At 40.4% G+C, this 27,543-nt stretch overlaps 1 protein-coding gene across 9 annotated transcripts in view; it reads right to left on the bottom strand.

Moving 5' to 3' along the window:
* Nucleotides 1–27,543, bottom strand: part of LOC148073452 (pleckstrin homology domain-containing family A member 7-like) — a 127,404-nt gene that overhangs the window by 24,463 nt on the left and 75,398 nt on the right. For 6 of the 9 annotated variants that reach the window (XM_087798150.1, XM_087798151.1, XM_087798147.1 and 3 more), the window contains 10 exons: nt 23,185–23,299; nt 20,073–20,177; nt 18,642–18,714; nt 15,694–15,794; nt 5,701–5,882; nt 5,115–5,636; nt 4,351–4,906; nt 4,152–4,235; nt 3,060–3,290; nt 1,193–1,246 (listed from right to left, as the gene is read on the bottom strand). In XM_087798150.1, coding sequence (XP_087654276.1) covers nt 1,193–1,246; nt 3,060–3,290; nt 4,152–4,235; nt 4,351–4,906; nt 5,115–5,636; nt 5,701–5,882; nt 15,694–15,794; nt 18,642–18,714; nt 20,073–20,177; nt 23,185–23,299 — 2,023 coding nt within the window. Of the gene's footprint in view, nt 1–1,192; nt 1,247–1,613; nt 1,641–3,059; nt 3,291–4,151; nt 4,236–4,350; nt 4,907–5,114; nt 5,637–5,700; nt 5,883–15,693; nt 15,795–18,641; nt 18,715–20,072; nt 20,178–23,184; nt 23,300–27,543 lie in introns of all 9 variants that reach the window. The other 3 variants (XM_087798152.1, XM_087798154.1, XM_087798155.1) reach the window with 3 other exon arrangements.

Below are 27,543 nucleotides of genomic sequence, written 5' to 3'. Positions count from 1 at the left end.
ATGGAGCCTAGCTCAATAATTCTACGGAGCCTAGCGGAGTATTACGACGGAGCCTAGCTCAATAATTCTACGGTGCCTAGCGGAGTATAACGACGGTGCCTAGCTCAATAATTCTACGGTGCCTAGCGGAGTATAACGACGGATCCTAGCTCAATAATTCTACGGAGCCTAGCGGAGTATTACAACGGAGCCTAGCTCAATAATTCTACGGAGCCTAGCGGAGTATAACGACGGAGCCTAGCTCAATAATTCTACGGAGCCTAGCGGAGTATAACGACGGAGCCTAGCTCAATAATTCTATGGAGCCTAGCGGAGTATAACGACGGAGCCTAGCTCAATAATTCTACGGAGCCTAGCTCGATAATTTTACGGAGCCTAGCGGAGTATAACAACGGATCCTAGCTCAATAATTCTACGGTGCCTAGCGGAGTATAACGACGGATCCTAGCTCAATAATTCTACGGAGCCTAGCGGAGTATTACGACGGAGCCTAGCTCAATAATTCTACGGAGCCTAGCGGAGTATAACGACGGAGCCTAGCTCAATAATTCTACGGAGCCTAGCGGAGTATAACGACGGAGCCTAGCTCAATAATTCTACGGGGCCTAGCGGAGTGTAACGACAGAGCCTAGCGCGATAATTCTACGAACCTAGCGCGAGAATTCTACGGAGCCTAGCGGAGTATTAGGACGGAACAGATGCAGACCAAGGGCCACATGTGAACTACACCTTTTCTCAGTTGATTTATTGGAAAAGACAGAGTCAAAGTTACGTAAAAATATAAACTATCATTCGCACATAAAGTTAAAGCTAAAGTATTTACCAACTATCTTTTCACAAAGTTTATCTTTTAAAACACTTTTTTATGAGTCCCTGTGTATGTGGACACACACACCAGCGCGCACACACACACACACACACACAAAGAGCTTACGTTCATTAGCGGCCTGAGAGGCCCAGCAGTGCAGTGCAGTAGTAAACTGTGAACTGCGATGATCAGGGGCTCTAGAGCTCCGATCTGGGAGTCAAAATCACAGAGACAGAGCCGCAGTCACAAAATTGACGGCTGTTTATTCTGGGATGTTCTGAACAAGCCCCCCGGTGTCGTCTCTGATGCTCCATTATTCAGACACAGGTTAGCAAAGTTAATTTAGAAAAACAGCAGGAGACGAGAACAGCTTCTTTTTCTCACCTTCAGATCTAAATACTCCAAATCCTTCTTCAGCTGCACGTACGTGTCGTCCGCCTGTCGAGGACCAGATGTCAGTGCATCCATGAAGAAAGTCTCTCTCGATGTTAGAGTGAAAGTTAGTCCGGAGTGGAGGGTTAGACAGCAAACATGCATCACAGCACAAAGTTTAGTGAGGATGAATCAGATTTGTGCTCAAAATATGATTCTTTTACATGTGATTTGTTGCTTTCTTTTTTAAAGAAACAATCAGAAATTAGAAAACTACTGATTTTCACATGACTAAATGTTATTCCTGTCGATACAAATCAAAATAAATAAACATGATTCAACTATACAAGCGTTTCCGATTAGATTTTTGGCACAAATCCGATTGTTAGACGTGACATTATCATGAAAGCTGCGTGGATGGAATAATATTTACATGTGAAAGGGGGTCAGACAGGTGGCGCTGTTGAGACATTTGTGAAGACAGTGAGAGAGGATTAAAATCATTTCAGTTTTTAAACTTAAAACACTTATTTTTGCCAACTTCATTGGTTGTTGTATCAAACTCCAGTTTAAATGCTAATGTAGCTAATAAAGTCACAGCACATGCTAACGTTGTAAGTTTTTAAAATGACGAGCAGGTTAAAAATAAACAATTAGACGTGAATGCTAACGCTAGCTTCTGTCGTTCTACCTGCTGCTGTCCATCAAAGATATTTACTTTTATATATTTATTATTATGTTTTTACCTGCTCAATTAAACTACTTTCTCATTTAACTTTAATGTATTTATTAATTTAAATGTTATTGACTTTACATTAATTCCATTTAATTTAATTGTATACCACAATACTAACAATAAACATGCTCTGACTTTGATCTTAATTAGCAAAGATGTCAATGCTAATGCTGCTAGCACAAAAGCTGAGAACAGTAATGACAACAATGCTAATGTCGTGCTGGCAACATGTAGCACGACTATGGTACAAACACTCACAGATGGTTTTCATTGTACGACAACAGCCATGCTTGATGTCACACCACGGATACGTGAGAGGAATCAGGTAGAGGTTGCCACGGTTGTTAACTCAGGTCGTCGGGGGATTCACGGAGTTGTTACCAAAGTTAGTTTATATTAGAGGTGTGTGTCTTGCCCACAACCTGTTGATGTGGTATCACAATACGGGGTCAACGGTACGATATATCGTGACACTGTAGTAACAGGGATATATTAGTATTGTCGAGTACTTGACTCTGGTGTTGTAGTGTTTACAGACCACGTGACTCTTGACGGAGTCGTAACAGCTTTCATTTGTTTTTAAAGAAAATATTTCAAAACATCAGCTTTAAAAGCAGCTGGAGTCACTGTATCCTCCTGTCCTCAGTCAACGTCGGGAGCTCATGGGATTTCATTCTGCCTTTAGCTGAGCGGCCAGTGTTGAAAGACTACGAACCATGAAAGAACTATGATACAAATTTATTTAAATTTGAAAGTTAAAAAAAAAAGTAAAATGAAGACATCGCTGTTAAATATCGGTTTATTATCGGGGAAAAATAATCGTCGCATATAAATGTATCAACGTTTTCTCACGCTAGCTTGATGCTAGGGATCTTACGCAGATTGATAACACAATCCTGCGGTTTAAAAAAACTTCAAAAACAGCTTTAAAGAAACAGAAAAGGTTTTGCTAGTGCTGGGCCAACACTTGCACTTCCATCAACTATATATATTCCACACATGGCCACTAGATGGCAGATAAGGATTTTAAGCACAACCCTCTTATGCCTCAACTAACACCTGATCTAGCACTAGAACCAAGAGTTTAGGGGCAACCTCTACCAGTTGGGGGGGTGACCGTGGGGAGCTGGCAGGAGTCCCCACCTGGGTGTTGCAGGCGCCTGAAAGCCCAAACTGACTGTTAAGGGTGGAGTGGCCCGAGCCGAGGAGGGGACTGGTGCTAGTGGCGGTGAGGAGGTGGTGGTGGTTGTTGTTGAGGAGCTGCTCTGTGGGACCAGTGAGCTGCTGGAGCTGAGCTAACGTGAGCTGGCGCGCAGCGGCCATCTTGGCCTGCTGCCGCCGCAGCTGGATGAGGAGGAGGGTGAGTTCGTCGGGCTGTCGGCACCAGAGGACAATAGATCCGACGCCGTGAGCCAAACAAACATTCTCTGGACCCGCCTTCACCGCGAACAACGTTAAACATGACGAAAACCGTTGATTGTTAGGAACGTTACATGCAAGACGTGACTTAATTATAATGAATTAACTACTTTATTTTTGAAGAAAAGGATCAATGTTTTTACAGTTTCATGATTTTAAATATATAATTTAACAATATACATCTACTTTTATTTTGAATTTCATTCATTTCAATCTGAATATTTAAATAATGAATTACATTTTATAATTATAACAATATTTAATTAAAATTTATCATCATAAAATAATAAAATACCATACATTCTTAATTATTATAATTTAAATCGTTCATCAATTGATGATAAAAATCTTTAATGTTGTGATTTTATAATACAATTTTGGTATATTTTGGTTTTTGTACAAAACCATATTTGACATTTTTTGGAGTATTATCGTAGACACTTCAATCTTCAAGTTGGTTAAATAGTAATAGTAAGAAGGTAAGTGAAATAATTAAATAAAGAATACAGTAATTTATTCTTTTTACTCAATTAAAATATTTAAAATTATATATAATATGTTTCACTATATTCTATTTATTATATTATTCATATATTTTTGTAATTAAATATTAACATATATAATACTAATGTTTATTTCTTAATTAAACCTTGCAAGACTTCTCTATTTTAATGATAAATAAATGAAACTAAAATAACAAGTGATATTAGAAGTGGGAGATTCAGACTTGGATCTGTTGAGTCGTTAGCAGAGGTCAAGGCTGCAAATATCACTTCTCACTGTTGCTTCTTTGAAGCTCCAATGATTGACACGTACCGTTTTGCCGTGCAGGCTCGGCGCACTGACGGTGTGAGTGATGTAGCCAGATGGCGGCATGGACCGGCGCTCCATTGTGGAAGTCTGGAGAAGCCGAAGAAACCGAATGATTCACACAAAATCTCTAATTTGACAAGTAGCAGCTGGTGTTGTTTTTAGCCGGTGAATTCTGAAGAAGTCGGACTTAAATCTATGTTACCTTGATCAGCTGAGACTTGGACCGCCGGGGGGACACAGTGAAGGGGAGGTCCACCAGTGACCGCTCGCCCGCGGGTCTGACCGTCACCCGCCCGGCCGGCGTGTGCGGTCTACGCGTGGGCGACAGGGTCCTGCAGGCGCCCGGCGGAGGCCCCGGCGGGGCGAGGTCCACCGACGAGGGGGGCACGGACACGCAGCGAGGCGACCCGTGGAGCTTTGGCGCCGAGGAAGATGGAGGCACGGTGGACGGCGGCCTGGACCCGAAGGGGTATTCGGGGGCAGGGGTGTAGAGCGGCGCCGTGGGACTGCCGTGGCGGAACTGATGCCGCTGCTGCCACTCGTACAGCTGCAAGACGGTGTGGGTCCCCGGCCCCGTCTGCTCCGGGGTCAGGCGGAAGTGGCTCATTCGGTCCTGGGCGTACTTGTACTCGCCCAGGCGTGCGGACGGCGGGCTTTGGCGGGGGGTCTTTGGCAACGTCTGGTAAGCGTCTATGGAGGTGAACTTGTGCTGGGTGGGCGGGGTGCGGCGAGGGAGGGTGTTGTCTCTGGAGGGGGGTCTGCAGAAGAGAGTTGAGGGGAGATTATCCAGTCAGCCCTACATCCATATACTGTGGGAGCCCATATGGCTTATCAAGTTTAAGGGCTTACTGTGGTCGCCACAGGAGCCAGAGCCATTATGGACCCCGACAACAGTTTGAACTGACATAACTCTTTATACCAACGGTGCCTAAGAACAAATTAACGTTGACCTTGACTTCCACCTACCCTTTGACATCGGTCTTCTGCACTTGAATCCAGTGCTCCACTTGCTCAATAGCACTTCGCCTCCGCTCCTCCTTGTGTTCCACGGGGGACGCCGGGACCCTCTGGTACGTCCCCGCCGCGATCCCGTTGGGCTCCAGGATTGGGCTGGGCGTGGAAACCAGGCCGTTTCTGGTGCAAACACTAGAGGGCAGCGTGGAGGCCGAGCGTGACGGCGCCCTGGAGGACACCCTGGACACCGGGGCCGAGGCCGAGGCATGGTCGGACTGCGAGTGACTGGACGAGGTCGGGTTGGCGGGCAGAGAGGAGTGAGTGTCCATCTCCAACGGGCTGCTTCCCGACGTCACCCCGAGATGGTTGGCGCCGGGGGAGTCCTTGTGGAAGCGCTTGTCCGCATCGCGGTGGATGGGCTCCAGCAGGACCTCGTGCACGATGGGCCGCATCGGGTCCGAGTCTGGCGTCTGGCGATGGTTGACGTGGTTAGAGTGGTGCGAACAGAGCTGCTGGTCCAACTGGTCCGAAGGTCTGCGGAGGGAAGAGAGACCTGAACACGTGGTTCGTGGAGTTACGCCGGCGCTCGCTAACCTACCTGACGACGGCGTCGGCGTGGTGATGCATCAGCGCCGCCTGGTTCATGGCCCTCAGCCACGTGCTCATGTCCTCCTGCGTGTCGGCGCTGAAGAAGTATGTTCGCATCCCACCGTGCTCCGCCTGCGAGCCAATCACAGAGCTTTGCTTGTAAATGTACGAGCGCTGACCAGTGTGGCTGGCCTGGTGGGACAGAGAGGAGACAAGGTCAGCCTTGGGAGGCGGCGCCGGAAGGACAGAGATACAGGGACGCGACATGCTGTGTCCGGGGAGAGAAAACAACACGACAACATGAAGACAAACACAACTGTTGACCGATGAGAGGAGAGGTTCTCTGAGCGCTGGAGAAACAACCTCAAGGAGCTTAGTTTATTCTCCAGAACATCTTCATGTTATTGACGACTAATCGTGTGGTCGTAGACGTTAAAACACATCAATCATTTCTTGATCGATTTGAGACAGAAAATACGATGTTAACGAAAAGAAAAACGCAGATCTGATCAAATTCGAGAGTCGCCACGACACGACTGGAAATGACAATTTACACTGAAAGAGTAACTGAAGACTTTAACCAGGTTTTTACTGAACAACTCAAGCTGGAGATTGAAGTTAGACTATAACGTATATTAGTGTCATCAAAGTATTGAATGTTCGAATTGAACATTTAAATTTTTTATAGTGTTAAATTATTATTAATTAGCTAGTTGTACAATAACAATAATTCAGTATTTTTTTTATTTTTTTTAAATGATTTAATCACATTTTTCTCTAAATTAATGACATTTGTTTGATGGACTGGATATTGTGATTCTAATCAATCAAACTACATTTTAATTTTAGTTTTTTTAAATTTAATGTAAAAATGTTGTATTTGTAATGTAAATATTTGTAATGTAAATGTTGTCCCCAACCATTTCCAGCTCAGGGCCCACTTTTAAGTCTCAAAAACCTTTGTGGCCCCATAAATAAAAAGGCATTATAATGCGTTCTCATTTCCTTGTCACATGTATAATACTCGAAGGAAAAATAATATAATGAAAAGAATATTTGAAAATGTTTAATTTCCTTTTAAACTGAACGAGTTTTAACATTTAAAACATTATTAGGTGTATTTTTATTTTTATACAATTACATCCGCCCTCCCACAAAAAAAATTATTATTTTGGAAATTATTTTGCGGCCCACTTGCAATACCTTCGCGGCCCACCAGGGGGCCGCAGCCCACAGGTTGGGAATCATGTCTCTAGTTCAACACTGCAGAAAACTGACCAGAAACTGTTTCCTTTAACTGAGAAAAATCTCTAAACTTGTGAAAATGATGACACAACACGATCTGGAGCTTATAATCCATGTGTTTGTGTCTTCTCGATTAGACAATTGTAACAGTTTATTTAGGTGTCGAAACAAGAAGGATCTGTCTCGCCTGCAGTTCATACAAAACTCTGCAGCAAAAATTCTGACTCTCTCTAGTAGAAGAACTCACATTTTTCCGATCCTTAAAACTCTTCACTGGCTTCCAGTTTCTTTCAGGATCAACTTTAAAATTCTGGTTCTTACTTTCAGATCTATTCATGGTCAGACCTTCCATCAGTGATCTGATCCAGCCTTACACCCCAGCTCGGGCTCTGAGGTCTGTGGATCAGAATCTACTGATATTTCCTGAACACGCTTCAGTACCAGAGGAGAGAAATCCTTCCAGACTGTTGCTCCTAAGCTTTGGATCTTCCTCTGTGTTTGATGATCTACTGACTCCTTCAAGAAACATCTTAAGACATTTTTATTTGTGCTTTTCCCTGATTTTCAGAGTCCTGTGTTTGTCTCATGTGTCTTGATCTTTTAAAGGATATATTTTAACTGTGTAATGTTTTGTTGTTAAATCACTTTGTCAACCTAGTCTAGAAAGATGCAAATAACATTTACTTACTTACTCAAGTAGCTCTGATATCTGTTGGTATTGTCTGGTGACGCTTTTATAACAAAATTTTCATTTTGAATTAAAAAAGTATCCGAATATAATTTTTTTAATTTGCTTTAGAAAATGTAAAAAGACTCAGAGTGATTCTCTGGAGTCACATACCTCCAAGAATCCTTCATTTCCAGTATTTCATGAACTGTCAATCACAACAGTGTTCACCTGCACAACACGGCTTTTCTTGGCCTCACACTGTAGAGTGAGCGAGAGGTTCTTCTCATTCTGTCTGAGCACGAACGCCCTCCGGGTGTTTATCTACGTGAAGACGCTGAAGAAGCAGCAACTCCTCTGAGGCTTAGGTTTGAAAACTACCTGAAACTCCTGCAGACACGAGTCTTGTCCTGAACTGACTGACTCAACATCATCTCTGGAGGCCAGAACTGGACGACCTTGCTGGAGTGACCTTCAAATACTTTAGAAGGTACAACAACGTTACACTGGTTACACTAGTAACAAGACCAAAAAACAACGGAGATTTCCATGTTTTCGTTCAAAGTCTGGCACCGGTTTTGGACAATACTTGGACGATACATCTCTTATATGGAAGTAAATATGTGTATAAAGTAAAAAACTTTAAGTATAAAGTTATACAGCTTCGAAATTAAACTTTCAATCTGAAAAATCAACATCATTACTTAATATTACAAGGAATTTTTTTTTTTAGTTTTTTTACATGTTGAATCTGACACTGTATTTATTCATGCATTGAAGAAAACAGCAAAAATAACGTTTTTTGAAATTTGATAGTTTTTCAACGTCTGATTTTGATGCTGTGTTTACTTCAAAAAAACAAACTTAAAAATATCTTGAAAGTCAAGCTATAAACTCTAGTCTACAGGTGGCAGAGAATTTAAAATAAACAAAACTAAGAATGGGAGTGACAAGATAAGGAAAATATACACTGATAAATACACTAAAAAAGGTAAAAATGTAATAGTATTTATTTTTGATTTAGATAAATTAAAAGATTACAAATTTAAACTTTATAGTTTTACTCAATAACACCGTGTTATGCTGCTCTACTCTGCTCCAAGTGGTCATAATAATATGGCAAATTATTATTGATGAATTAATTATCTACAGACCATGTGGTTTTTTTGGATCCAAAACCAAAAGAACCAGCGAACAAACACTTATTAACCAACACTGCACAGAAATTCTTCTTTTTTTTCCTCCTGAATAGTTAAGTAGTATTTTGTTGTAGTGTGACACAGCGACACTAATGTATTTGTCACTCAAAGGATATTTCTCTGGCAAAAAAAAAATATCCAGAGACCACTGACTATTGTTGCAGAAGAAAGTAATGCCAGATAAGAAAGAGGTATGTTCTTGCATCTGGGTGGAAAACCTGAATGTGTTGAATGTTACGAGGTACAATTAGTGATGAAATGCCAAACACATAAATAAATAAAATTACTTTTTCTTGTTCAAATACCACAACATAGTATTTACATTTACTCTTGAATGTTATTCTATGTTAATCTTTTTTTCTTTTCTTTTCTTTCTTAATGTGTCCTTCCATATCAGGTGTCTTTATTGTTAACGTGTTTGTACTGCTTGGTATAAAAGGAGCTGAAACACATATTTATAAAATACGCAGATACTTTTAAAAATCGATGGTTAGAAAAAAAAGGTAAAGTTTAACTGTCCCTCTATTAATAAAGTTTATACAATGTTTACCAAGTAAATCGCAATACATATTTCCCTTTGAGATGTTGTCATAGTCTTCCCTCCCTTTTCTTCATCATCTCATTATTGCCTTAATTTTTAAAACACAACTGCCGTTTCCATGACGCACCTCCAGCCCGACGGGCCGGGCGAGCCGCACACACGCAAACACCAGAGTCTTATCGTTTTCCGTCCACATCAGCGGCTCCATTGTTTCCTGTTTTAGCTCCATTAGAACAGAGCAGCGATTAAACGCAACACACACCATCAGCTGTTTAAAATAACACAGGCAGAGTCTCTCTGTCCTCGCCGGCAGGAATGCTGAGTGGGTCATTCAGCTGGAGAGCGTGATCGACGCGCCTACACGCCGCATTCACACCGTTCCTCGCTGTGGTCGGGGTCCGCGTGGGAGGTGGAGATATTTTCATGGCAATATAGTAAAAAGCCCACGGTATGAATTCCATTTTCCACCAGGTTTCACTCCGTCTACAGTCGCAATAGTCAACTTCTTAGCGCTGGCATTTAAGTAAGTAAGTAACAGTTGTTTGTAAAGAACCTTTCTAGACCAGGGTCAAAGTGCTTGAACAATCAAAAGCAATACTCATTTAAAAATACTCTAAAAGATCAGGACACGTAAGACAAACACAGGAGTCCCAGAAAATCAGGGAAAAGCACAAATAAAAACGTCTTAAGATGTTTCTTGAAGGAGTCAGTAGATCATCAAACACAGAGATCGTTCCAAAGCTTAGGAGCAACAGTCTGGAAGGATTTCTCTCCTCTGGTCCTGAGTTCAGAACCCATCAGTAGATTCTGATCCACAGACCTCAGAGCCCGAGCTGGGGTGTAAGTCTGGATCAGATCACTGATTGAAGGTCTGACCATGAATAGATCTGAAAGTAAGAACCAGAATTTTAAAATGGATCCTCAAAGAAACTGGCAGCCAGTGAAGAGTTCTAAGGATCGGGGAAATGTGAGTTATTCTACTAGAGCAGGTCAGAATTTTCGAAAACTGCAGGCAAGACAGCTCCTTCTTGTTGCGATACCAAAACAAACTGTTAAAACAGTCTAAATTAGTCTAAACGCTATTTTAAACGCTAGAGTTTTGTTAATTAAGTTCCAGTGTGGAAAGACCAGGGTCTCTACAAGCAGACCACAAGGGGGTGAGTTTTGATGAAGGACAAAGATCACAACAAGGGACTTTAACTTGACCAATTTTAAGTACACAAAATAGCGTCAGAAATGCTACAATCAGATGCACTGATCTTTATCCCCGAAACATTCGAGTGTGAAGGGCCTCGCCAGCTTCCATACAAATGGAAGCCGAATATCATCCCATGCAAATGAACCCTCGGGCCACGACTTTTTGTCGCCCTCCAATTACCCCGACAGCCGTCGTAGACAGCCATCGTCGACTGCTAAGCCTCGTCTCCCAAATCTTTCCGACCACTCCTCGTCTTTGTTTTCCACCGCTAATCACTTCCGTCGCTCTCGCCATCTCGTTCACTCTCTCGACGAATCCCCGCCGGCCCTCGGAGAGGATGTACGATAGTGTCAACTCCTTTTTTCCTTTTTTTTTTCCTTTGCCCAAACACACACTCCGTCTTTGTCCAGATGCTATTTAAAGACCCGCTGTGTTCACAGAGATAAGCCTTCGACAGTCAGGGCACCAAAACGCTTCTGATAAGATGGATTCTTCCAAACTTGACAGCAGTGGAGATTAAAGAAGTCAGGAATAGAGGCGAGGCTTACCTCGAAAACATGTCTCCCGTTTTAAAATATGAAGTGGTTTCACCCTTTTGTCGTTGAGTTTTACGATCTTTATCTGTTTTCAGATTTGCTACTTTCCGCTACATCGTCCTGTCTTCAGGGGCCCAGTATTGATCCCCAAAATGTCTTACCCACTTGGAGCTGCTGTGAGGGACTAACACTATAGTAGAAGTACGTCACATGAGATTTTACTCTCCTCAACTGCCCTTTCAATAACCCTGAGCTACTACTAAGAAGGTACTGATACTATGACAACCCAAAGGTTTCCAAGGGCAGACTGTAAGATGGAATCTCCATTACACAACAGTGGTGCCAACACACATTTCCTTCTGGAAACTGTGTGTGTTGTGTTGGAAAGAATGTGGCGGCAAATATAGAGGGTAAATGCGTTTGGTCTTCTGGTAGTACTCTTCAAAAATGAGTACGTAAGTAGGTAAGTAAGTAAGTAAGTAAGTAATATTTATTTATATAGCGCTTTTCGAGACCAGAGTCACAAAGCGCTTAAACAATCAAAACAATATTCAATAAAGTATATACTTTAAAGGTCAAGATAAAACTGATAACACAACAGGAGTTCCAGAAAATCAAGGAAAAGCCTGAACAAATAAAAAAGTCTTAAGATGTTGAGGGGCTTTTACTATTAACCCCACTTTACTTTGCTATGGGTTTCAATGGGAAGGTTGAAAAAAATGATGGTGAACAGGTGACGTCATATCTTAGTGTGGTTGGTCAGTCAGGTCTGCTCGCTAAGAAAAGGGGTCAACAACCGACCAGTGAAGGTTTCGTGGGAGGGTCTTTTTCTCGATGATTCACTGTCTTCTATGGAAGGACTGACGACCAACGTTCGCGGCCAAACTGGTTTGAATATCTTACAATGTAGAATGTAGTTGTTTCAGGGAGGCAAGGGTTTTTTGGTTGAAAGGTAGTGTAGGTGATTCCTTACAGTCACAAACTAATTTTAGCCAATCAATTAAAAAAAATAAATGCTCTTTCAAACACTGTTCATCAAATCATTTAACCAACCAATGGAAAACAACTGGAAGGTGATACTGCCCATCAATCTTAACTGGTATCTGGGATCTGTTGACGGTTGTCCTTGCCTCACAATTACTGGCCATGCCATGTCTGGAGATGGTGCTCGAGAGGAGAGTCTGAAGAAAGGAGTTGGACTTGGAGTTTTAAATGTAGCTTTCTTAGTTGTTTTTCAAATCTTACGTAACCCCCTATTAACTCCACTATTAGCCTGGAAAATGTGTCTTTGCAGATTGTGGACCTCAAATGAAAAACCGCGCTTGAATCAACAACCTGCCCTATTACCGTGTGGTACTCTGCTGCAACTCTTCAAAAGGGCTTAGGAAACACAGTGGTACCTGAAAACTCTACCCTTCTTTGACTTACCATCTCTGTGTTCCCGATACTCACAAGAACACTTTGAATTATTTCATGACTTAACAAGAGCAGAAGTTAACCCCGAAAAAAACAAGGTGGAGTTTCTCACGGACTCAGGTGAACTGCATGCTGGGACAGGATGTTACGGATGGACAGATGGGGGGAGGGGAGAAGCACAAATACACGATAAGCCCAGAAACCAGGTGGGGTAACTGCAGGGGGGTATAAGGGACAGAGAAGGAATCGAACCGAGGGACAAAACAAGCAAAAGTTACTCTGGACTCATGCAGACGAGGAATATACGAGGTACACCGTATATTCCAATCACCCCAAGAAGCCACACCGATGGAAGATGTCTGGCACAGAGAGAGCAATTGAAACAATAAAATACCTATTTATTGGCCGATGGTCACTGGACCACACACTCACAAGGGTGGCAGGGGCCTCCCAGTCAGGCAGCCAACCAATGAGGACAAGAAAGGAAAGAGCATCGAGTGAATTAGGGGGCGTGTCCCGGGGCTTTGAGGAACCGCCATTGGGCGATAAAATGAGTACAAGAAATGATTTGTTACCAGTATTAGGTTTCAGTGTGAGTTACTATCAATATTTTGATAGTTGAAGGTATTACCTGAATAATCTAAATAAACTTTCTAATTATACAAAAGTGTTATTTAGTTTACTTTGGTTATTACCTAGCTGTTTAAATTATTGGTCTGGGTGTCATATTAGAACTTCGGAATAATTTCCCCAGTCTTATAAATGCATAACTTGACTTGGAAAACCTTAACACTCAACGTCAGGTCGTTTTTAAATCCTAGAAATTACATTTTAATCTAAAAATTCATCAATTGTACCTTTAGCTGAAACCTAAAACCTAATGTATCATTCAAAATGTACGATTTATTCATCCAAAAAAAGAAATGTATCTTAACTTAATATATGTTTTGATCCATAAATAAATCAGCAAAAGCTTTTTTAGTTCTTCTAGCTGCACAGAAACTCTTGTAGTAAAAGATTAAAACCTGTATCCTGATCCACGAATGTGTGAAAAAACCTGATAAATATAAATAAAAAACCTGCAGTAAATTTAATCGTGGATATTTTTCATTGGTAACTAAAACTTTGTAAATACTTAAGATAATTTAAGTGTATTTTCTTTGCTTCTTCACCCATTAACGCACAAAATAAAGTTCAAGAGCATATCTCGAATAAATGTATTTAGGTCTTAAATAAAATGTATTATTATTATCATTAACCCGGTCAAGAGTCACACCTAATGGTGGTCGACTGACTTGCAGTGAGATCTTCAGACCACTTGGTGGCAGAAGTGCTGTGACAAAAGGCTCATTGATTTATATTCAAGTATATTCACGTCTAGGACATAAAATCAGAACCAATATACAGATAACTAGAGGTTTTAAATAAGGTATGCTAATGCTAACTTAATATACAAAGACTTGTACTCGCTAACCTTTGCTAGCAATTGTTTTGTTTTTTTACGATCTAGATTTAACTTAAAACATAGCTTTTTGCAGATATACTGTATATATATATATATATATATATATATATATATATATATATATATATATATATATATATATATATATATATATATATATATGTTAGCATTTCTTAATTGACACTAATCATTCAAATTATTAAGCTTCAAACTCAGCACAAGTTTCGTGTCAATCTTCCACATTATCATTTGCATTACGCAATATAGTTCAACTACCCTTAGCATTGCTGTGCTAATTTGGCTAATCTGCTAATAGCATCTACTCGGTATCCGAGTCCTCGCTAATGTTTTCTTTCATTGGTTCATCGCTGTAGAAGTTTTTTTTTAATGGAAAACAATAAGTTTTAGCTAGCATCTAGCCTTCCTGACATAGCCTACAGATGCTAACTTTTGCTACATTAACTTAGCTTTCTTGTGCGCGCTTTGCTGTATTGTAATTAGCTGTATAATAAAAGGAGCTAACTCCTGAATATTTTGATTATAAACCACAAAAAACACAGATTTAGTTGAGCAATAATAAAGTCGACACAAGCTTCATTTAGCAAAGAAGCTACATTCTGTTCCGCGCTAGTCGCTGACAGATAATCGTTAGCCACTATTGATGTTCTTCCACAGGTGGCTGAAGCCTGAGCGCAGTTATGTTGTTGAACAGCTTCGTTTTATTCGGTTAATCCTGAGAGCACATTTACAAGCTCCATTACTTTGGCTCGATGAGACGTTATTGTGTTTGAAGTTGTAGCTTTGATTGGTTCCGTTGCTTGAAGCAGAACAGCTGGATGAACGTTTGTGTTTATCTTCACTAGCATGCGCGCATGTACACAACACATTGAATTTTGGTGGGTATTTAACAGTTTCTTAGCTTTTATGACACATTCAGTCAAAGTCACAACAGTCTTAACTAGAAAAATGCTACATAAAAAAGTAAATTGTGAATTTAATCATTTCAGATAAATGCAAAAACAATATTATTGTAGTTCCTAATGAGGAGCTTGTTTTTTGTGCCTATTTTAAAAATTAATTTAGTTTTTTGTTCTACGCTAATTGAGTCAAACCCGGACAACAGTCGGAGAAACTCATGCCCACGTTGTTTGCTGAGAAGTTTTTACTTTCACATCGACAAGACTCTAGATGTGGATTTTCAACACAAATGTATCAAATGTTTGTTGTTAGCCGTCTCTGAACCAGAGAGCCCCCTTGTGGTCACTTTTGTCAGCACATATATAAAACTGAAGACAGCGAATACAGGACTCAGAAGCAAAGCAGATTTTTCACATTCTATTATAACTTATAAAAATGTTCTTCTTCACACTAGCATGCTAACAACTACATTAACTAGTGTCACAACCGCGTATTTTATTATAATGTCAAGCATTTAAACTACATTCAACTACAAATAGGACTTCTTTAAAGATAGTTTAGGACGTGTTCTTTTAGGAAGATATTTATGACTCGACGGGTCCGTCAGCGACAACTTAAATCAAAGCATCTTTAAATAGCTGGACCACAAGACTCCGGGGAGAATAAAACTACAGGCATGTTAAGTATTTGAAGCCTCAGTCAAGTGCCGGCTCTGAAGTACACGAACGAGAAGGTCAATGACTTGACCTCCGACGTTAAAACATAAAGAGTTAGTATTTTAAATGTTTTTAGATTTTCCAGTGAAACGCGAGGCTTACCTTGAAGGCATACTTTCGGCTGATGTGGTCCTCAGGTCCCACTGGTGCGATGACATAGCTGGGCAGAGGAATACTGCCAAGAACTGCCTCCTCTCTGCTGTCTGGAGACACGGGAGTGAGGGGGGGGGGGTGTCGGATAGTAAATACCACTCGTCGCTCCCTCTAATCCACACACAAATTATAATCCTCTGCCAGAGGAACGACCACTGAGGTGTTCCCGTGTCAGACTGGTCCAGCTGGACTTCAGCCACCAGTAAACAAGCTGGTAAACATTTTCATTGACGGGTTCATGTTCGTTGGACTATGTTTGTTTTAAATCTGTCGTATATGCCAGAAATAAAATTATATTTCTTAGAAATATTTATGGGGAAACATTTTTTTTTTAATTGAAAAAAATATCAGGCCAGTATTTACTTGATTCTAAAAGGAAACTTCTTGTTCTCAATCAACCTCTAAATGTCCTTTGGACTACTTGAGAAAACTCGGAGTACCCCGGAGTAAACCAATACGAGCGAGGGAAGAACAAGAAATCGTCTTAGATGAACCAACAACCTGTGAAGCTAACTCTAAAGTTTAATTTATGAAAAATGTATTTTAAATGTTTTTTCAATCATTCAAATTTTGTTTTCTCACATTTTATATTTTAATTTATTTAATTAAAAAAATTAAAGAACAGAATTTACTTGTTTTTCTTCTCCAAAAAATATCTTTCTTTTCTGTACATTTCTAGTTTTGTTTTGCTTGTTTATTTCCCCTTATCTATTTTTTCCACTGATTCTCTACGGAAAACTTCTCAATCAACCTCTGTATGTCCTTCGGACTGTGGGAGGTAACAGGAGTACCCCGGAGTAAACCAGTATGAGCTGAGGGGGGAAAACGGGAAATCGCTATAGGTGAACCTTCTAACTGTGAAGCAGGGCTAACTGTAGCGTTCAATTTATGAAAAATGTATTTTACATGTTTTTTTCAATCACTCAAATTTAGTTTTCTCACATTTTACATTTAAACATTTGTTTAATTAAAAAAATGAAAGACCAGAATTTACTGGGTTTTTTTCTCCAAAAATATCTTTTTTTTCTGTACATTTCCATTTTTGTTTGACTTGTTTTTTTCCACTGATTCTCTACGTAAAACTTCTCAATGGACCTCTATGTCCTTCGGACTGTGGGAGGAAACCGGAGTACCCCCGGAGTAAACCGTTACGTGCGAGGGGAGAACATGAAATCGCCACAGATGAACCAACAACTTTCTAAATTTGAAGCTAATGGCTAAGCTAATGCTTAATTTTAGTAAAAAAAATTCAACCAAAAATGATATAGTTTTACCTTTTTAAGATTTAAGATGGGTTTTTTTTATTCAAATGTAGTTTTCTAACATTTTATATTTCCATTATTTTCATTTTATAACCATTAAAAACTGATTCAGTAAAATACTTTAAATTACAGTAAAAAATATGACAGAAGAGTCACGTGACCTCGAGTGGACGCGCAGTGTAAGAGTTTAAAAATACAGCAGGACTTCTGGAGGAGACATTCCTGGGCGGCCTCACATGGACCTCCCGCCGGGTCAAGTTGAAGATCTTCTGATCTCACGACCTTCAGGAGCTCTTTCAGTAACGCTGTGATCAGACTTGAATCAGCCTCGTAGCTCCTCTTGTGTCGGCAGAGACGACAGACTTTAGACGCTGAAGAGTCTTCACGTGGAGGACGAACCTTTGAACTGCATTGATATCTTCTCCCGCTGAGGCGAGCGAGGACGGTTTGTTTGCGTCTCCGCCGAGGAACATTAGTTTAATGGACGCCCACGTGCACGGCGTGAGTCATCTCCAGCTCCATCGGTCAGCCGTAACATTATGACCACCACGCGACATGGAAACTGTCCGAGTGTGTTTGCTCGTTGTGTCTCCATCGCTTTGTGCGTTTGTCCTGTGTGTAGGTGCATTTGTGTATCAATGAATGTGTGTTTGTGTCAGTCCGCAAGTGTACATCTGCATCAACTTATTTTTAAGGTTTTCCTTTCAAATCGTACTTTGTTTTTGTCATAGTTCATAAGCCCTGACTGAGGACGAGAGGATACAGTGACTCCCACAGCTTTTAAAGCTGATGTTTGGACATATTTTTGTTTCAAAACAAATGAAAACAGTTACGACTTCGTCAAGAGTAATTATGTCCCTTGTAGCTTAAGGAACAATGAAATCCCGGCGATGACTGAGGACGAGAGGATACAGTGACTCCCGCAGATTTTAAAGCTGATTTTTGGACATGTTTTTGTTTCGAAACAAACAAAAGCAGTGACGACTTCGTCAAGAGTCATTATGTCCCTTGTAGCTAAAGGAACAATGAAATCCCAGTGATGACTGAGGACGAGAGGATACAGTGACTCCAGCAGCTTTTAATGCTAATGTTTGGACATATTTTGATTTCAAATGAAAGCAGTTACGACTTCGTCAAGAGTCATGTGGTCTGTAAATTCTGCAACACCAGAGTCAAGTACTCGACAATACTACACATATATCCTTGTTACTACAGTATCGCTATATATTGTATTGTTGACATTGTATTTCAACACGTATCGTATCAACAGATTCTTGACAATGTACACGACTGTTTGCATGAGTGTGTCTACACACCTCCATATGCTTAAACATCTACACACTTCCTTCCATATGTTTCTGTTCGTAAGTCAATCTGATGTGTTTTTTGTGTTCCTCTCTTTGTGCGTCCTGTTTTTGTATGTTTACATGTGTATCCACGTGTGTGTCATCTTGTCGACCTGACTGTCTGTCTGTGTGTTGTATTGATATTTGTGTGTCGACCAAGTGTGTGTGTGTGCTTCTTCTCAGGTTCACCATGAATCTATTCTAACAATTCAAATGTTCCTCAGACTCTGAGAACAAGTCCTGGAGTATAATTGTGTGAAGGTCACAGGACTCAGGTGTGTTTGCTCACCTTTGTAGTAGAAGAGACAGAAGTCAGACAGAACGAACCACTTCCTCTTCCACAGACGCATCCCGGAGCTGTCCTGCACACACACACACACACACACACACACACACACACACACACACACACACACACACACACACACACACACACACACACACACACACACACACACACACACACACACACACACACACACACACACACACACACACACACAACATGAGTCCAAGAGAGAAGGAGGCGAGGAGATAAGAAGTTAAGAAAGAAAGAGGTGAGGAGATGAGTAGACAAGGCAATAAGTGAGGAAAGAAGGAGGTAAGGAGAGAAGGAGACGAGGAAATAAGAAGTGAAGTGAGAAAAGAAGGAGGCTAGGACAGAAGGAGGGGTGTAGAGAAGGAGGCGAGGTGAGGAGGATGCAAGGAGATGAGAATTGAGGAGAGAAGGAGGTGGGGAGAAAAGGAGGTGCGGAAATAAGAAGTGAAGTGAGGAAAGAAGGAGGTGAGGAGAGAAGGAGACGAGGAAATAAGAAGTGAAGTGAGGAAAGAAGGAGGTGAGGAGAGAAGGAGGCGAGGAGATAAGAAGTGAAGTGGGGAAAGAAGGAGGTGAGGAGAGAAGGGGGCGAGGAGATAAGAAGTGAAGTGGGGAAAAAAGGAGGAGAGGAGAGAAGGAGTCAAGGAGATGAGAAGTAAAGTGAGGAAAGAAGGAGGTGAGGAGATAAGAAGTGAAGTGGGGAAAGAAGGAGGTGAGGAGAGAAGGGGGCGAGGAGATAAGAAGTGAAGTGGGGAAAAAAGGAGGTGAGGAGAGAAGGATTCAAGGAGATAAGAAGTAAAGTGAGGAAAGAAGGAGGTGAGGAGAGAAGGAGGCAAGGAGATAAGAAGTGAAGTGGGGAAAGAAGGAGGTGAGGAGAGAAGGGGGCGAGGAGATAAGAAGTGAAGTGGGGAAAAAAGGAGGTGAGGAGAGAAGGAGTCAAGGAGATAAGAAGTAAAGTGAGGAAAGAAGGAGGTGAGGAGAGAAGGAGGCGAGGAGATAAGAAGTGAAGTGAGGAAAGAAGGAGGTGAAGAGAGAAGGAGGCGAGGAGATAAGAAGTGAAGTGGGGAAAGAAGGAGGTGAGGAGAGAAGGGGGCGAGGAGATAAGAAGTGAAGTGGGGAAAAAAGGAGGTGAGGAGAGAAGGAGTCAAGGAGATAAGAAGTAAAGTGAGGAAAGAAGGAGGTGAGGAGAGAAGGAGGCGAGGAGATAAGAAGTGAAGTGAGGAAAGAAGGAGGTGAGGAGAGAAGGAGGCGAGGAGATAAGAAGTGAAGTGAGGAAAGAAGGAGGTGAGGAGGGATAAAGTTAGGAGAGGGTAGAAGAAATAAGCGAGTCTCCCTGACTTGACAGGAAGTAGTTGTGAGTCGTTCACACGTGTGTGCGACACAAAGATGTTGGGAGTCACTGACCTGTTTGTAGAGCCATCCTCGCACAACCACCGGCACGTTAGGGTTTCTCTTGATGGACTGTTGTCTCTTTCCAAAGCTGTGCACCTTGCTGATGGAGCGAGAGCCCTGAGACACACATGTGACACACATGTGAAACACACACGTTTGAAACACACATGTGAGACATACAAACACACACACACACACCATGTGAGGAACACACATGTGAGATACACATGTGAAACACACATGAGAGACACACACATGTGAGACATACAAACACACACACACACACACCGTGTGAGGAACACACATGTGAGATACACATGTGAAACACACATGAGAGACATACAGACACACACACACACACACACACACACACACACATATGAGGCACACACACACACGCACACACACACACACACACACACACACACACACACACACACACACACACACACACAGATGTGAGCATCTCTCATGTTATTCATCACAATCCTCTTCTCAGCTTCAGCCTCGGTTGCCACGGCAACAGTCTTGTGCAGGTCAACATCTGGACTCACTGAAGGTTTGATCGATAAAACACATCTGGCCTTCTTTGACCCCAGACTTCACCCGAGTCCATGAACATGCCTCACTCTGATCCCTCAAGTGTGTGTTCGTGTATGTTTTTGTGCATATATGTGTATTTGTTTGTGTGCTTATTTAAGTGTTTTCTGTGTGTAGGTGTGTGTGTGGTTGTGTATATGTGTGTGCATATGTATGTGTATTTGTATCTGTGTGTGTTTATAAATTAATGTGTTTGTGTGTATGAGAGTGCGTTTGTGAGTATATTTGTGTGTGTATGCATGTGTTTGTGTCTATGAAAGTGTGTTTGTTAGTGTATTTGTGCGTGTATTTTTAGATGTTTTATTTATTGTGTATTTGTGTGAGCATGCATATATGTGTGTATCCGTGCGTGTGTTCATATGTTTTAATGTGTGAACATGTGTGCATTTGTGCAATGTGCATATATTTTTGTGTGTATTTATATAGGTGTGTTTGTTTGTATGAACATTCATATATGTGTGTATTTGTGTTTGTGCATATATTTGAGTCTGAGTGTGTATTTTGTGAACATGCATTTATGTGTACATTTGTGTATGTGTATATTTTTGTATCAACAAATTTGAAAAATACACTTTTAACACAACCAGCTAAGATCACACTCACACAGTGTCACCTCCATCAAACAGCTGAAGCTGGTGTGTGTCTCTTTCTATCCTCCCCTGTGTGTATTTGTTTGTGAGTCGATGGATGGTTGTATCCATCTGCTTATGTGTATATATGTGTCTGAGTGTGTGTCCATTAGTCCCTAAACATGTCTGTCAGTGAGTGGACATGTGGAGTGCATGTTATTGTGTAGTGCAAGTGTGCGTCTTGCTTTGTGTTCAATGTGGAGCCTGAGGAGCAGCTCAGTGTGTGTAGTTCTGTGATGAATGTGTTTTTGTGTGAAGAAAAACAACTGCACCACAGCAGGTGTGTGTGTTCAGAACCCTGTATGTTAAAAATGTTTGAGTGTGTGTGTGTGTGTGTGTGTGTGTGTGTGTGTGTGTGTGTGTGTGTGTGTGTGTGTGTGTGTGTGTGTGTGTGTGTGTGTGTGTGTGTGTGTGTGTGTGTGTGTGTGTGTGTGTGTGGTCTATTTTTAGCAGAGGGTCTCTCAGCGGAGCTGCAGAGATATTTGTGAGTGAGATGTGTCTCTATTAGACTGAGCCGGGAAGTCGAGGGAATACATGCTCTGACAGGTTGTCGGTTCAAATCCCAAACCAAATGAGAATCATTAGAGCATTTAGGGAAAGACGATGTGAATTACCTCAGCGAGTGTGAACAACTCAACTTTAATAAACACTGAGCTTTGAAAGTAAGTAAGTAAGTAATTTGTATTTATATAGCGCTTTTCCATTTTGTGTTCTGATTACGGCTGGTTTGTCCAGTTCCACATGGATTTTCTGTGTCTATGTCACCCTGTGTAGCTGGGACAGTAAGTGTCTAATTGATTGAATCTTTCATTTCTTAAAACCTTCATATGGCTATAAGTATATAAATATGTTTTTGGGTTAAAAAAAAGAAGCTGATCTCAATCTGGCTGCGTCTGGAGCTCCACTGATGATCCTCGACCGACTCGAGCGAAGAACCGCCGTCGATCAGACGTGATGGATGTTGTGTCGCCTTGTTAACACACTGCTGACACGTGTTCCACCGCTGCTGCACCTGTTGATGCTGCCTGACAGTTCAGACCCGAGTGGTGTGTGCATTTGTGTGTGTGTGTGTCCATGAGTGCATGTTCGTGTGTGCATGTGCAAGTGTGTGGGTTTGGGCACGTATGAGTGTGTGAGTGCGTGTGTGCATTTGTAAAGAAAACAGACTAAAAAATATTCCTCAAAAGAAAATCAGACAAAGAATTTAAACAATAGAAACAAATTGGTTCATAAAGTTGAAAAAAAAAAAATAGTTAGAAAAACTAAATTCAGCACTAATAAGTTAAAATTGCATAATTGAAAACTCAAAATTTAACAGAAAAATGGATTTAACCAAACAAGTTAAACAGAAATTTGATCATGAACTTGGAAAACGTTTCGGGAAAATGAATAAAATTACAAAAACTAAAAAAAAACACCTCAAAATAACAAATATTGTTTTGAAAATGGAATATAATAATCGAATCACGACTAATCATAAAACTTGAATCTCAGTATAAATTAAAATGCAAATCAGCGAGTTTAAAATAGAAAATTAACAGGATAGAGAAACAATCACTTAATGGAAAAATGATCCAAAAAAATAATTAGGAAAAATACAAGTTTTTCCGTAAACTTTTGTCACAAACTATTACGCTGTCCTTGTTTGTAAATGAGCTCAAAAAGATGAAGAAACTACTAAGAAACTACTTTTTTACCAAACAGACGTGTCAAGAATGTAACAACAACGACTTCAAGCATCAACTAACAAAATATAAAGAGTTAAACAGGCTTTTATTTCTGATCTCGTGTTGTGTTGTCTGCATCGATGCTAACTACACAACTCTCGCTAGTTCATCTTCACCAGGAGCAACAAGTCAAAGCTTGTGATGAGTCTCCATCATGGGGTCACTGACCTTTGAGACGGGGGCGTCTGCGGTGGACGAGGTGATGGCAGTGGACGCTTCGCTGACCGTCGTGCTGGAGAGTTGCTCAACGGCAGGTCTTGACATCATGCGTGCACCCTGCAATCTGCAACACACACACACACACAATTATTAGTGTTGTTGACGCACACAAACCTCTACTTAGCTCCTTCTTTAACCCTTTACTCTCCTCACACATGCAGCGTCTCTCAGTGACGTGTATTTAGGCATCGATTTCTATAACGTAGCCATTAGTGCATTAGAGTTTGACGCCACAGAGACAATTGTGTGTTGAAGTTTGAGACCATGGTTCTCAGTCTGGCAATGTGTATAGGCAAGAATCTGTTGATACGATACGTACCACGATACAGGGTCAACAATACCATATATTTTGATACTGTAGTAACAAGGATATATGTAAGTAAGTAAGTAAGTAAGTAATATTTATTTATATAGCGCTTTTCGAGTACTTAACTCTGGTGTTGTAGAATTTACAGACCACATGACTCTTGACAAAGTCGTAACTGATTTAATTTGTTTTCAAACCAAAATATGTCCAAACATCAGCTTTAAAAAATGCTAAAGTCACTGTATCCTCTTGTCCTCAGTCAGCACCTGGGATTTGATCTTTTCTTACACTGCGTAAAGCATAATGACTGCTGCCATATAGCTAGAACAAAAATGAACGCCGAAAATAACTGCAATTAAACTTTATTGAAATAATAACTATATACGGACTTTAATAATTTAATTAATTAATTAAATTATCATACACATTAAAAACTGAATATTTGGGGAAGATGTTAATTTAAAATGAGATTTGAACATTTATATTTTATTTTGTCGAATACTTTATTGAATATTAATATAAAAGAACTATAATGCATACATTAAATTAAAAAATGTGTAATATAATAATTCAAATTAACTTAAAATAAATAAATACATTTACAATAGAAATTACCTAAATAATTTATTATATTATAGAAGACATTAACTAAAATAAACTATTTAAACTTAAGTAGAAATAAAAAAAATACAAATCTGCATGTTGATTTAAAATAGATTTTTAGAAATAATAAATATTAATATTTTATTTAAGTACACTTTAAAATAACTATAATACATTTAACTAAAATAAATATATTACATTTTAATACAAATTTAAAAATATATATATTTGCATGTTAATTTTAAATTAAATCAAATAAAAAAATGTGTTTTTAATTACATAAAATAACTGAAAAGTTAATACCCCCTGTCAAAAAATTGAAAAAAAATATTGTTATTTTTTTAATTCGATATGATACCTTTGAATATCGATACTGAATTGTGGCAAAAAATATTGCAATATTTAATAGTTTCAATAATTTCTGGACGACTTGTCCAGGTCATCGATAAGAGAACGGACAGATCAGTGTCTTCAATCATGAGGTGTTGTGGTGAAGAAAGAGCTGAGCTGAAGGACAAGGTTCTTCGCTAACTCTGGATCTTTACTCTAAGCTAACGTCACTAAATAACAAGATCCAGGTACAAGGACTTCTCAGACTTCAAAAATAAAGATTATTAACGAGGATTAATGCTGCTATTTATGTGAAGAACTCTGCTTTGAAAACAGAACGTCGTTAAACTATCATGTTCTTCTAATGCATCGACGAGGAATGACAACCGTCACAAAACCATCAAAGTACCGCGGGAAGTAGAAAACCATTAATTAACGACAAGAACACGCGGAGAGAAAGTTCTCACAAGACGGTGACTCAACATAATCCGGGAGGTTTTGTCGAAGAATAAAAAAGATTAACCCGTGATCCTTCGTTCGGAAGCAGCCGGTCTAGACGAGAGTCGACGAAAACAATGTTAAGTCGACGCGATTAAAAGACTGCGAGTGTTTCTGTCAACGAGGAAGTATTCCCAGAGAAGTGTTCAGGTGAAGTCAATCCATTGTTCGTTGAATTGACTTGTAAAAACTAGGAGTATGTATTTACAATAATCAGTTGATGTGATACGTATCACGATACAGTGTCAACGATACGATATATAGCGATACTGTAGTAACAAGTATATATGTGTAGTATTGTCGAGTACTTGACTCTTGTGTTGCAGAATTTACAGACCACATGACTCTTGACAAAGTCGTAACTGTTTTCATTTGTTTTCAAACCAAAATATGACCAAACATCAGTGTTAAAAGCTGCTGGAGTCACTGTATCCTCTCGTCCTCAGTGATCCCAAGGATCTCGGAGGATTTTTATTCTTTCGTTAGCTGCGGAGGATGTAATGACTGCTGCCACCTAGAGAGACATTATAAAGTTAAATGTATATCATACAAAATATATATATTTTTTAAAGTTATTTTGTGATTTAAAAAAGAATACACTGCACTTGAATATCTATACAGTATTGACAATAAAAATGATTGCAAAATTTAAGTGTATGGATATTTTTTGACACCCCTAGTAAGAACAATATTCAAATCTTGAAAATGTAAAGAAGGTGATACTAAGATCATTTTAGAGAAGCTTCTGACACTATAATCTGGGCAAACACTTGTGCTTTCATTAACTAGCTCTACTTCAGACTATGACCACTAGATGGTGTCAGAGAGCGTCAAACTACTGCATTAAGACAACAAACATGTGACAGACACTAAAGCTTCTTGTTAATATGTTGATTGTTACTCTTTGAAATCATTTATTCAGTCAAATCTCTTTATCTTAAGACAATTTAAAGTCGTACATTTAACGATTGTTTTTGGACTGTGGGAGGAAACCAGAGTTTCCAGAGGAAACCCACATCAACACAGGAGGAACTTCAATCACCTTAAATAATCTCCACACAGTTAAATTCAACACAAAATACAAAATAAAAAGCCGACATTATTCTCCACATGGGGGCGTCTCTGATCCAGGGTCAGGTTCTTGAATCTTCGATGGTTCTGATGTCACAGGCGGGGGTTCAGCTAATCTTAGCGCTCTCTACAGGTGCTACAGGTGTATTGATCCAGAGCTCAGACAGCGCCCCCCGCAGACCTGGACTCAAACACATTTAACCGACAACAGATGCTCGTTTCCTGCTCCAGAGAAACTGAAATCCAGACCAACATGGGTCTTGTTGTAGGGTTGCTATGGAGACCACTGTACAATTGATTGAAACAGTTTCACAGCAGAAAAGCTCAATAATGTTTTACTAATTAAGTCTCAGAGGTTCTGAAGTGTAAGTGATTATATCTCCAGTCATCGTCAATAAATCCATTTTCAAACCAACAAAACCTTTTTAATCCTTTTTTTGACACAAACTTTCATTTACTGATCGCTTTTATTTCATCAGTCGACCCTTGAGGATGAATCAACGGATGGATGGATGGATGGATGGATGGATGGATGGATGGATGGATGGATGGATGGATGGATGGATGGATGGATGGATGGATGGATGGATGGATGGATGGATGGATGGATGGATGGATGGATGGATGGATGGATGGATGGATGGATGGATGGATGGATGGATGGATGGATGGATGGATGGATGGATGGATGGATGGATGGATGGATGGATGGATGGATGGATGGATGGATGGATGGATGGATGGATGGATGGATGGATGGATGGATGGATGGATGGATGGATGGATGGATAAATTAATGGATGGATGGATGCAGAATGAAAGGATGGATGGTGGGATGGATGGTGGGATGGATAAATGGATGTAAGGAAGGATGGATGCATGGAAGGAAGGATGGAAGGATGCATGGATGAATGGATGTGGGAATGTATAAATGGATGGATGGATGGTGGGATGGATAAATGGAAGGAAGGAAGGAAGGAAGGAAGGAAGGAAGGAAGGAAGGAAGGAAGGAAGGAAGGAAGGATGGATGCATGGAAGGAAGGATGGAAGGATGCATGGATGGATGGATATGGGTTGGATGGATGCATGAATGGATGGATGGATGGATGGATGGATGGATGGATGGATGGATGGATGGATGGATGGATGGATGGATGGATGGATGGATGGATGGATGGATGGATGGATGGATGGATGGATGGATGGATGGATGGATGGATGGATGGATGGATGGATGGATGGATGGATGGATGGATGGATGGATGGATGGATGGATGGATGGATGGATGGATGGATGGATGGATGGATGGATGGATGGATGGATGGATGGATGGATTCTGTGTCGGAGATAGTGTGTGTGTGTGTGTGTGTGTGTGTGTGTGTGTGTGTGTGTGTGTGTGTGTGTGTGTGTGTGTGTGTGTGTTAGTTTGTGTGTGTGTGCATGCGTGCGTGCGTTTATTGTTGGTTTGTCTGTGTTAGTTTGTGTGTGTGCAGGTGTC

This window comes from Callionymus lyra, chromosome 8, assembly GCF_982586985.1.
Source record: "Callionymus lyra chromosome 8, fCalLyr1.hap1.1, whole genome shotgun sequence".
In the NCBI taxonomy this organism is placed as follows: Eukaryota; Metazoa; Chordata; class Actinopteri; order Syngnathiformes; family Callionymidae; genus Callionymus; species Callionymus lyra.
This window is presented reverse-complemented; position numbering and strand designations above follow the sequence as displayed.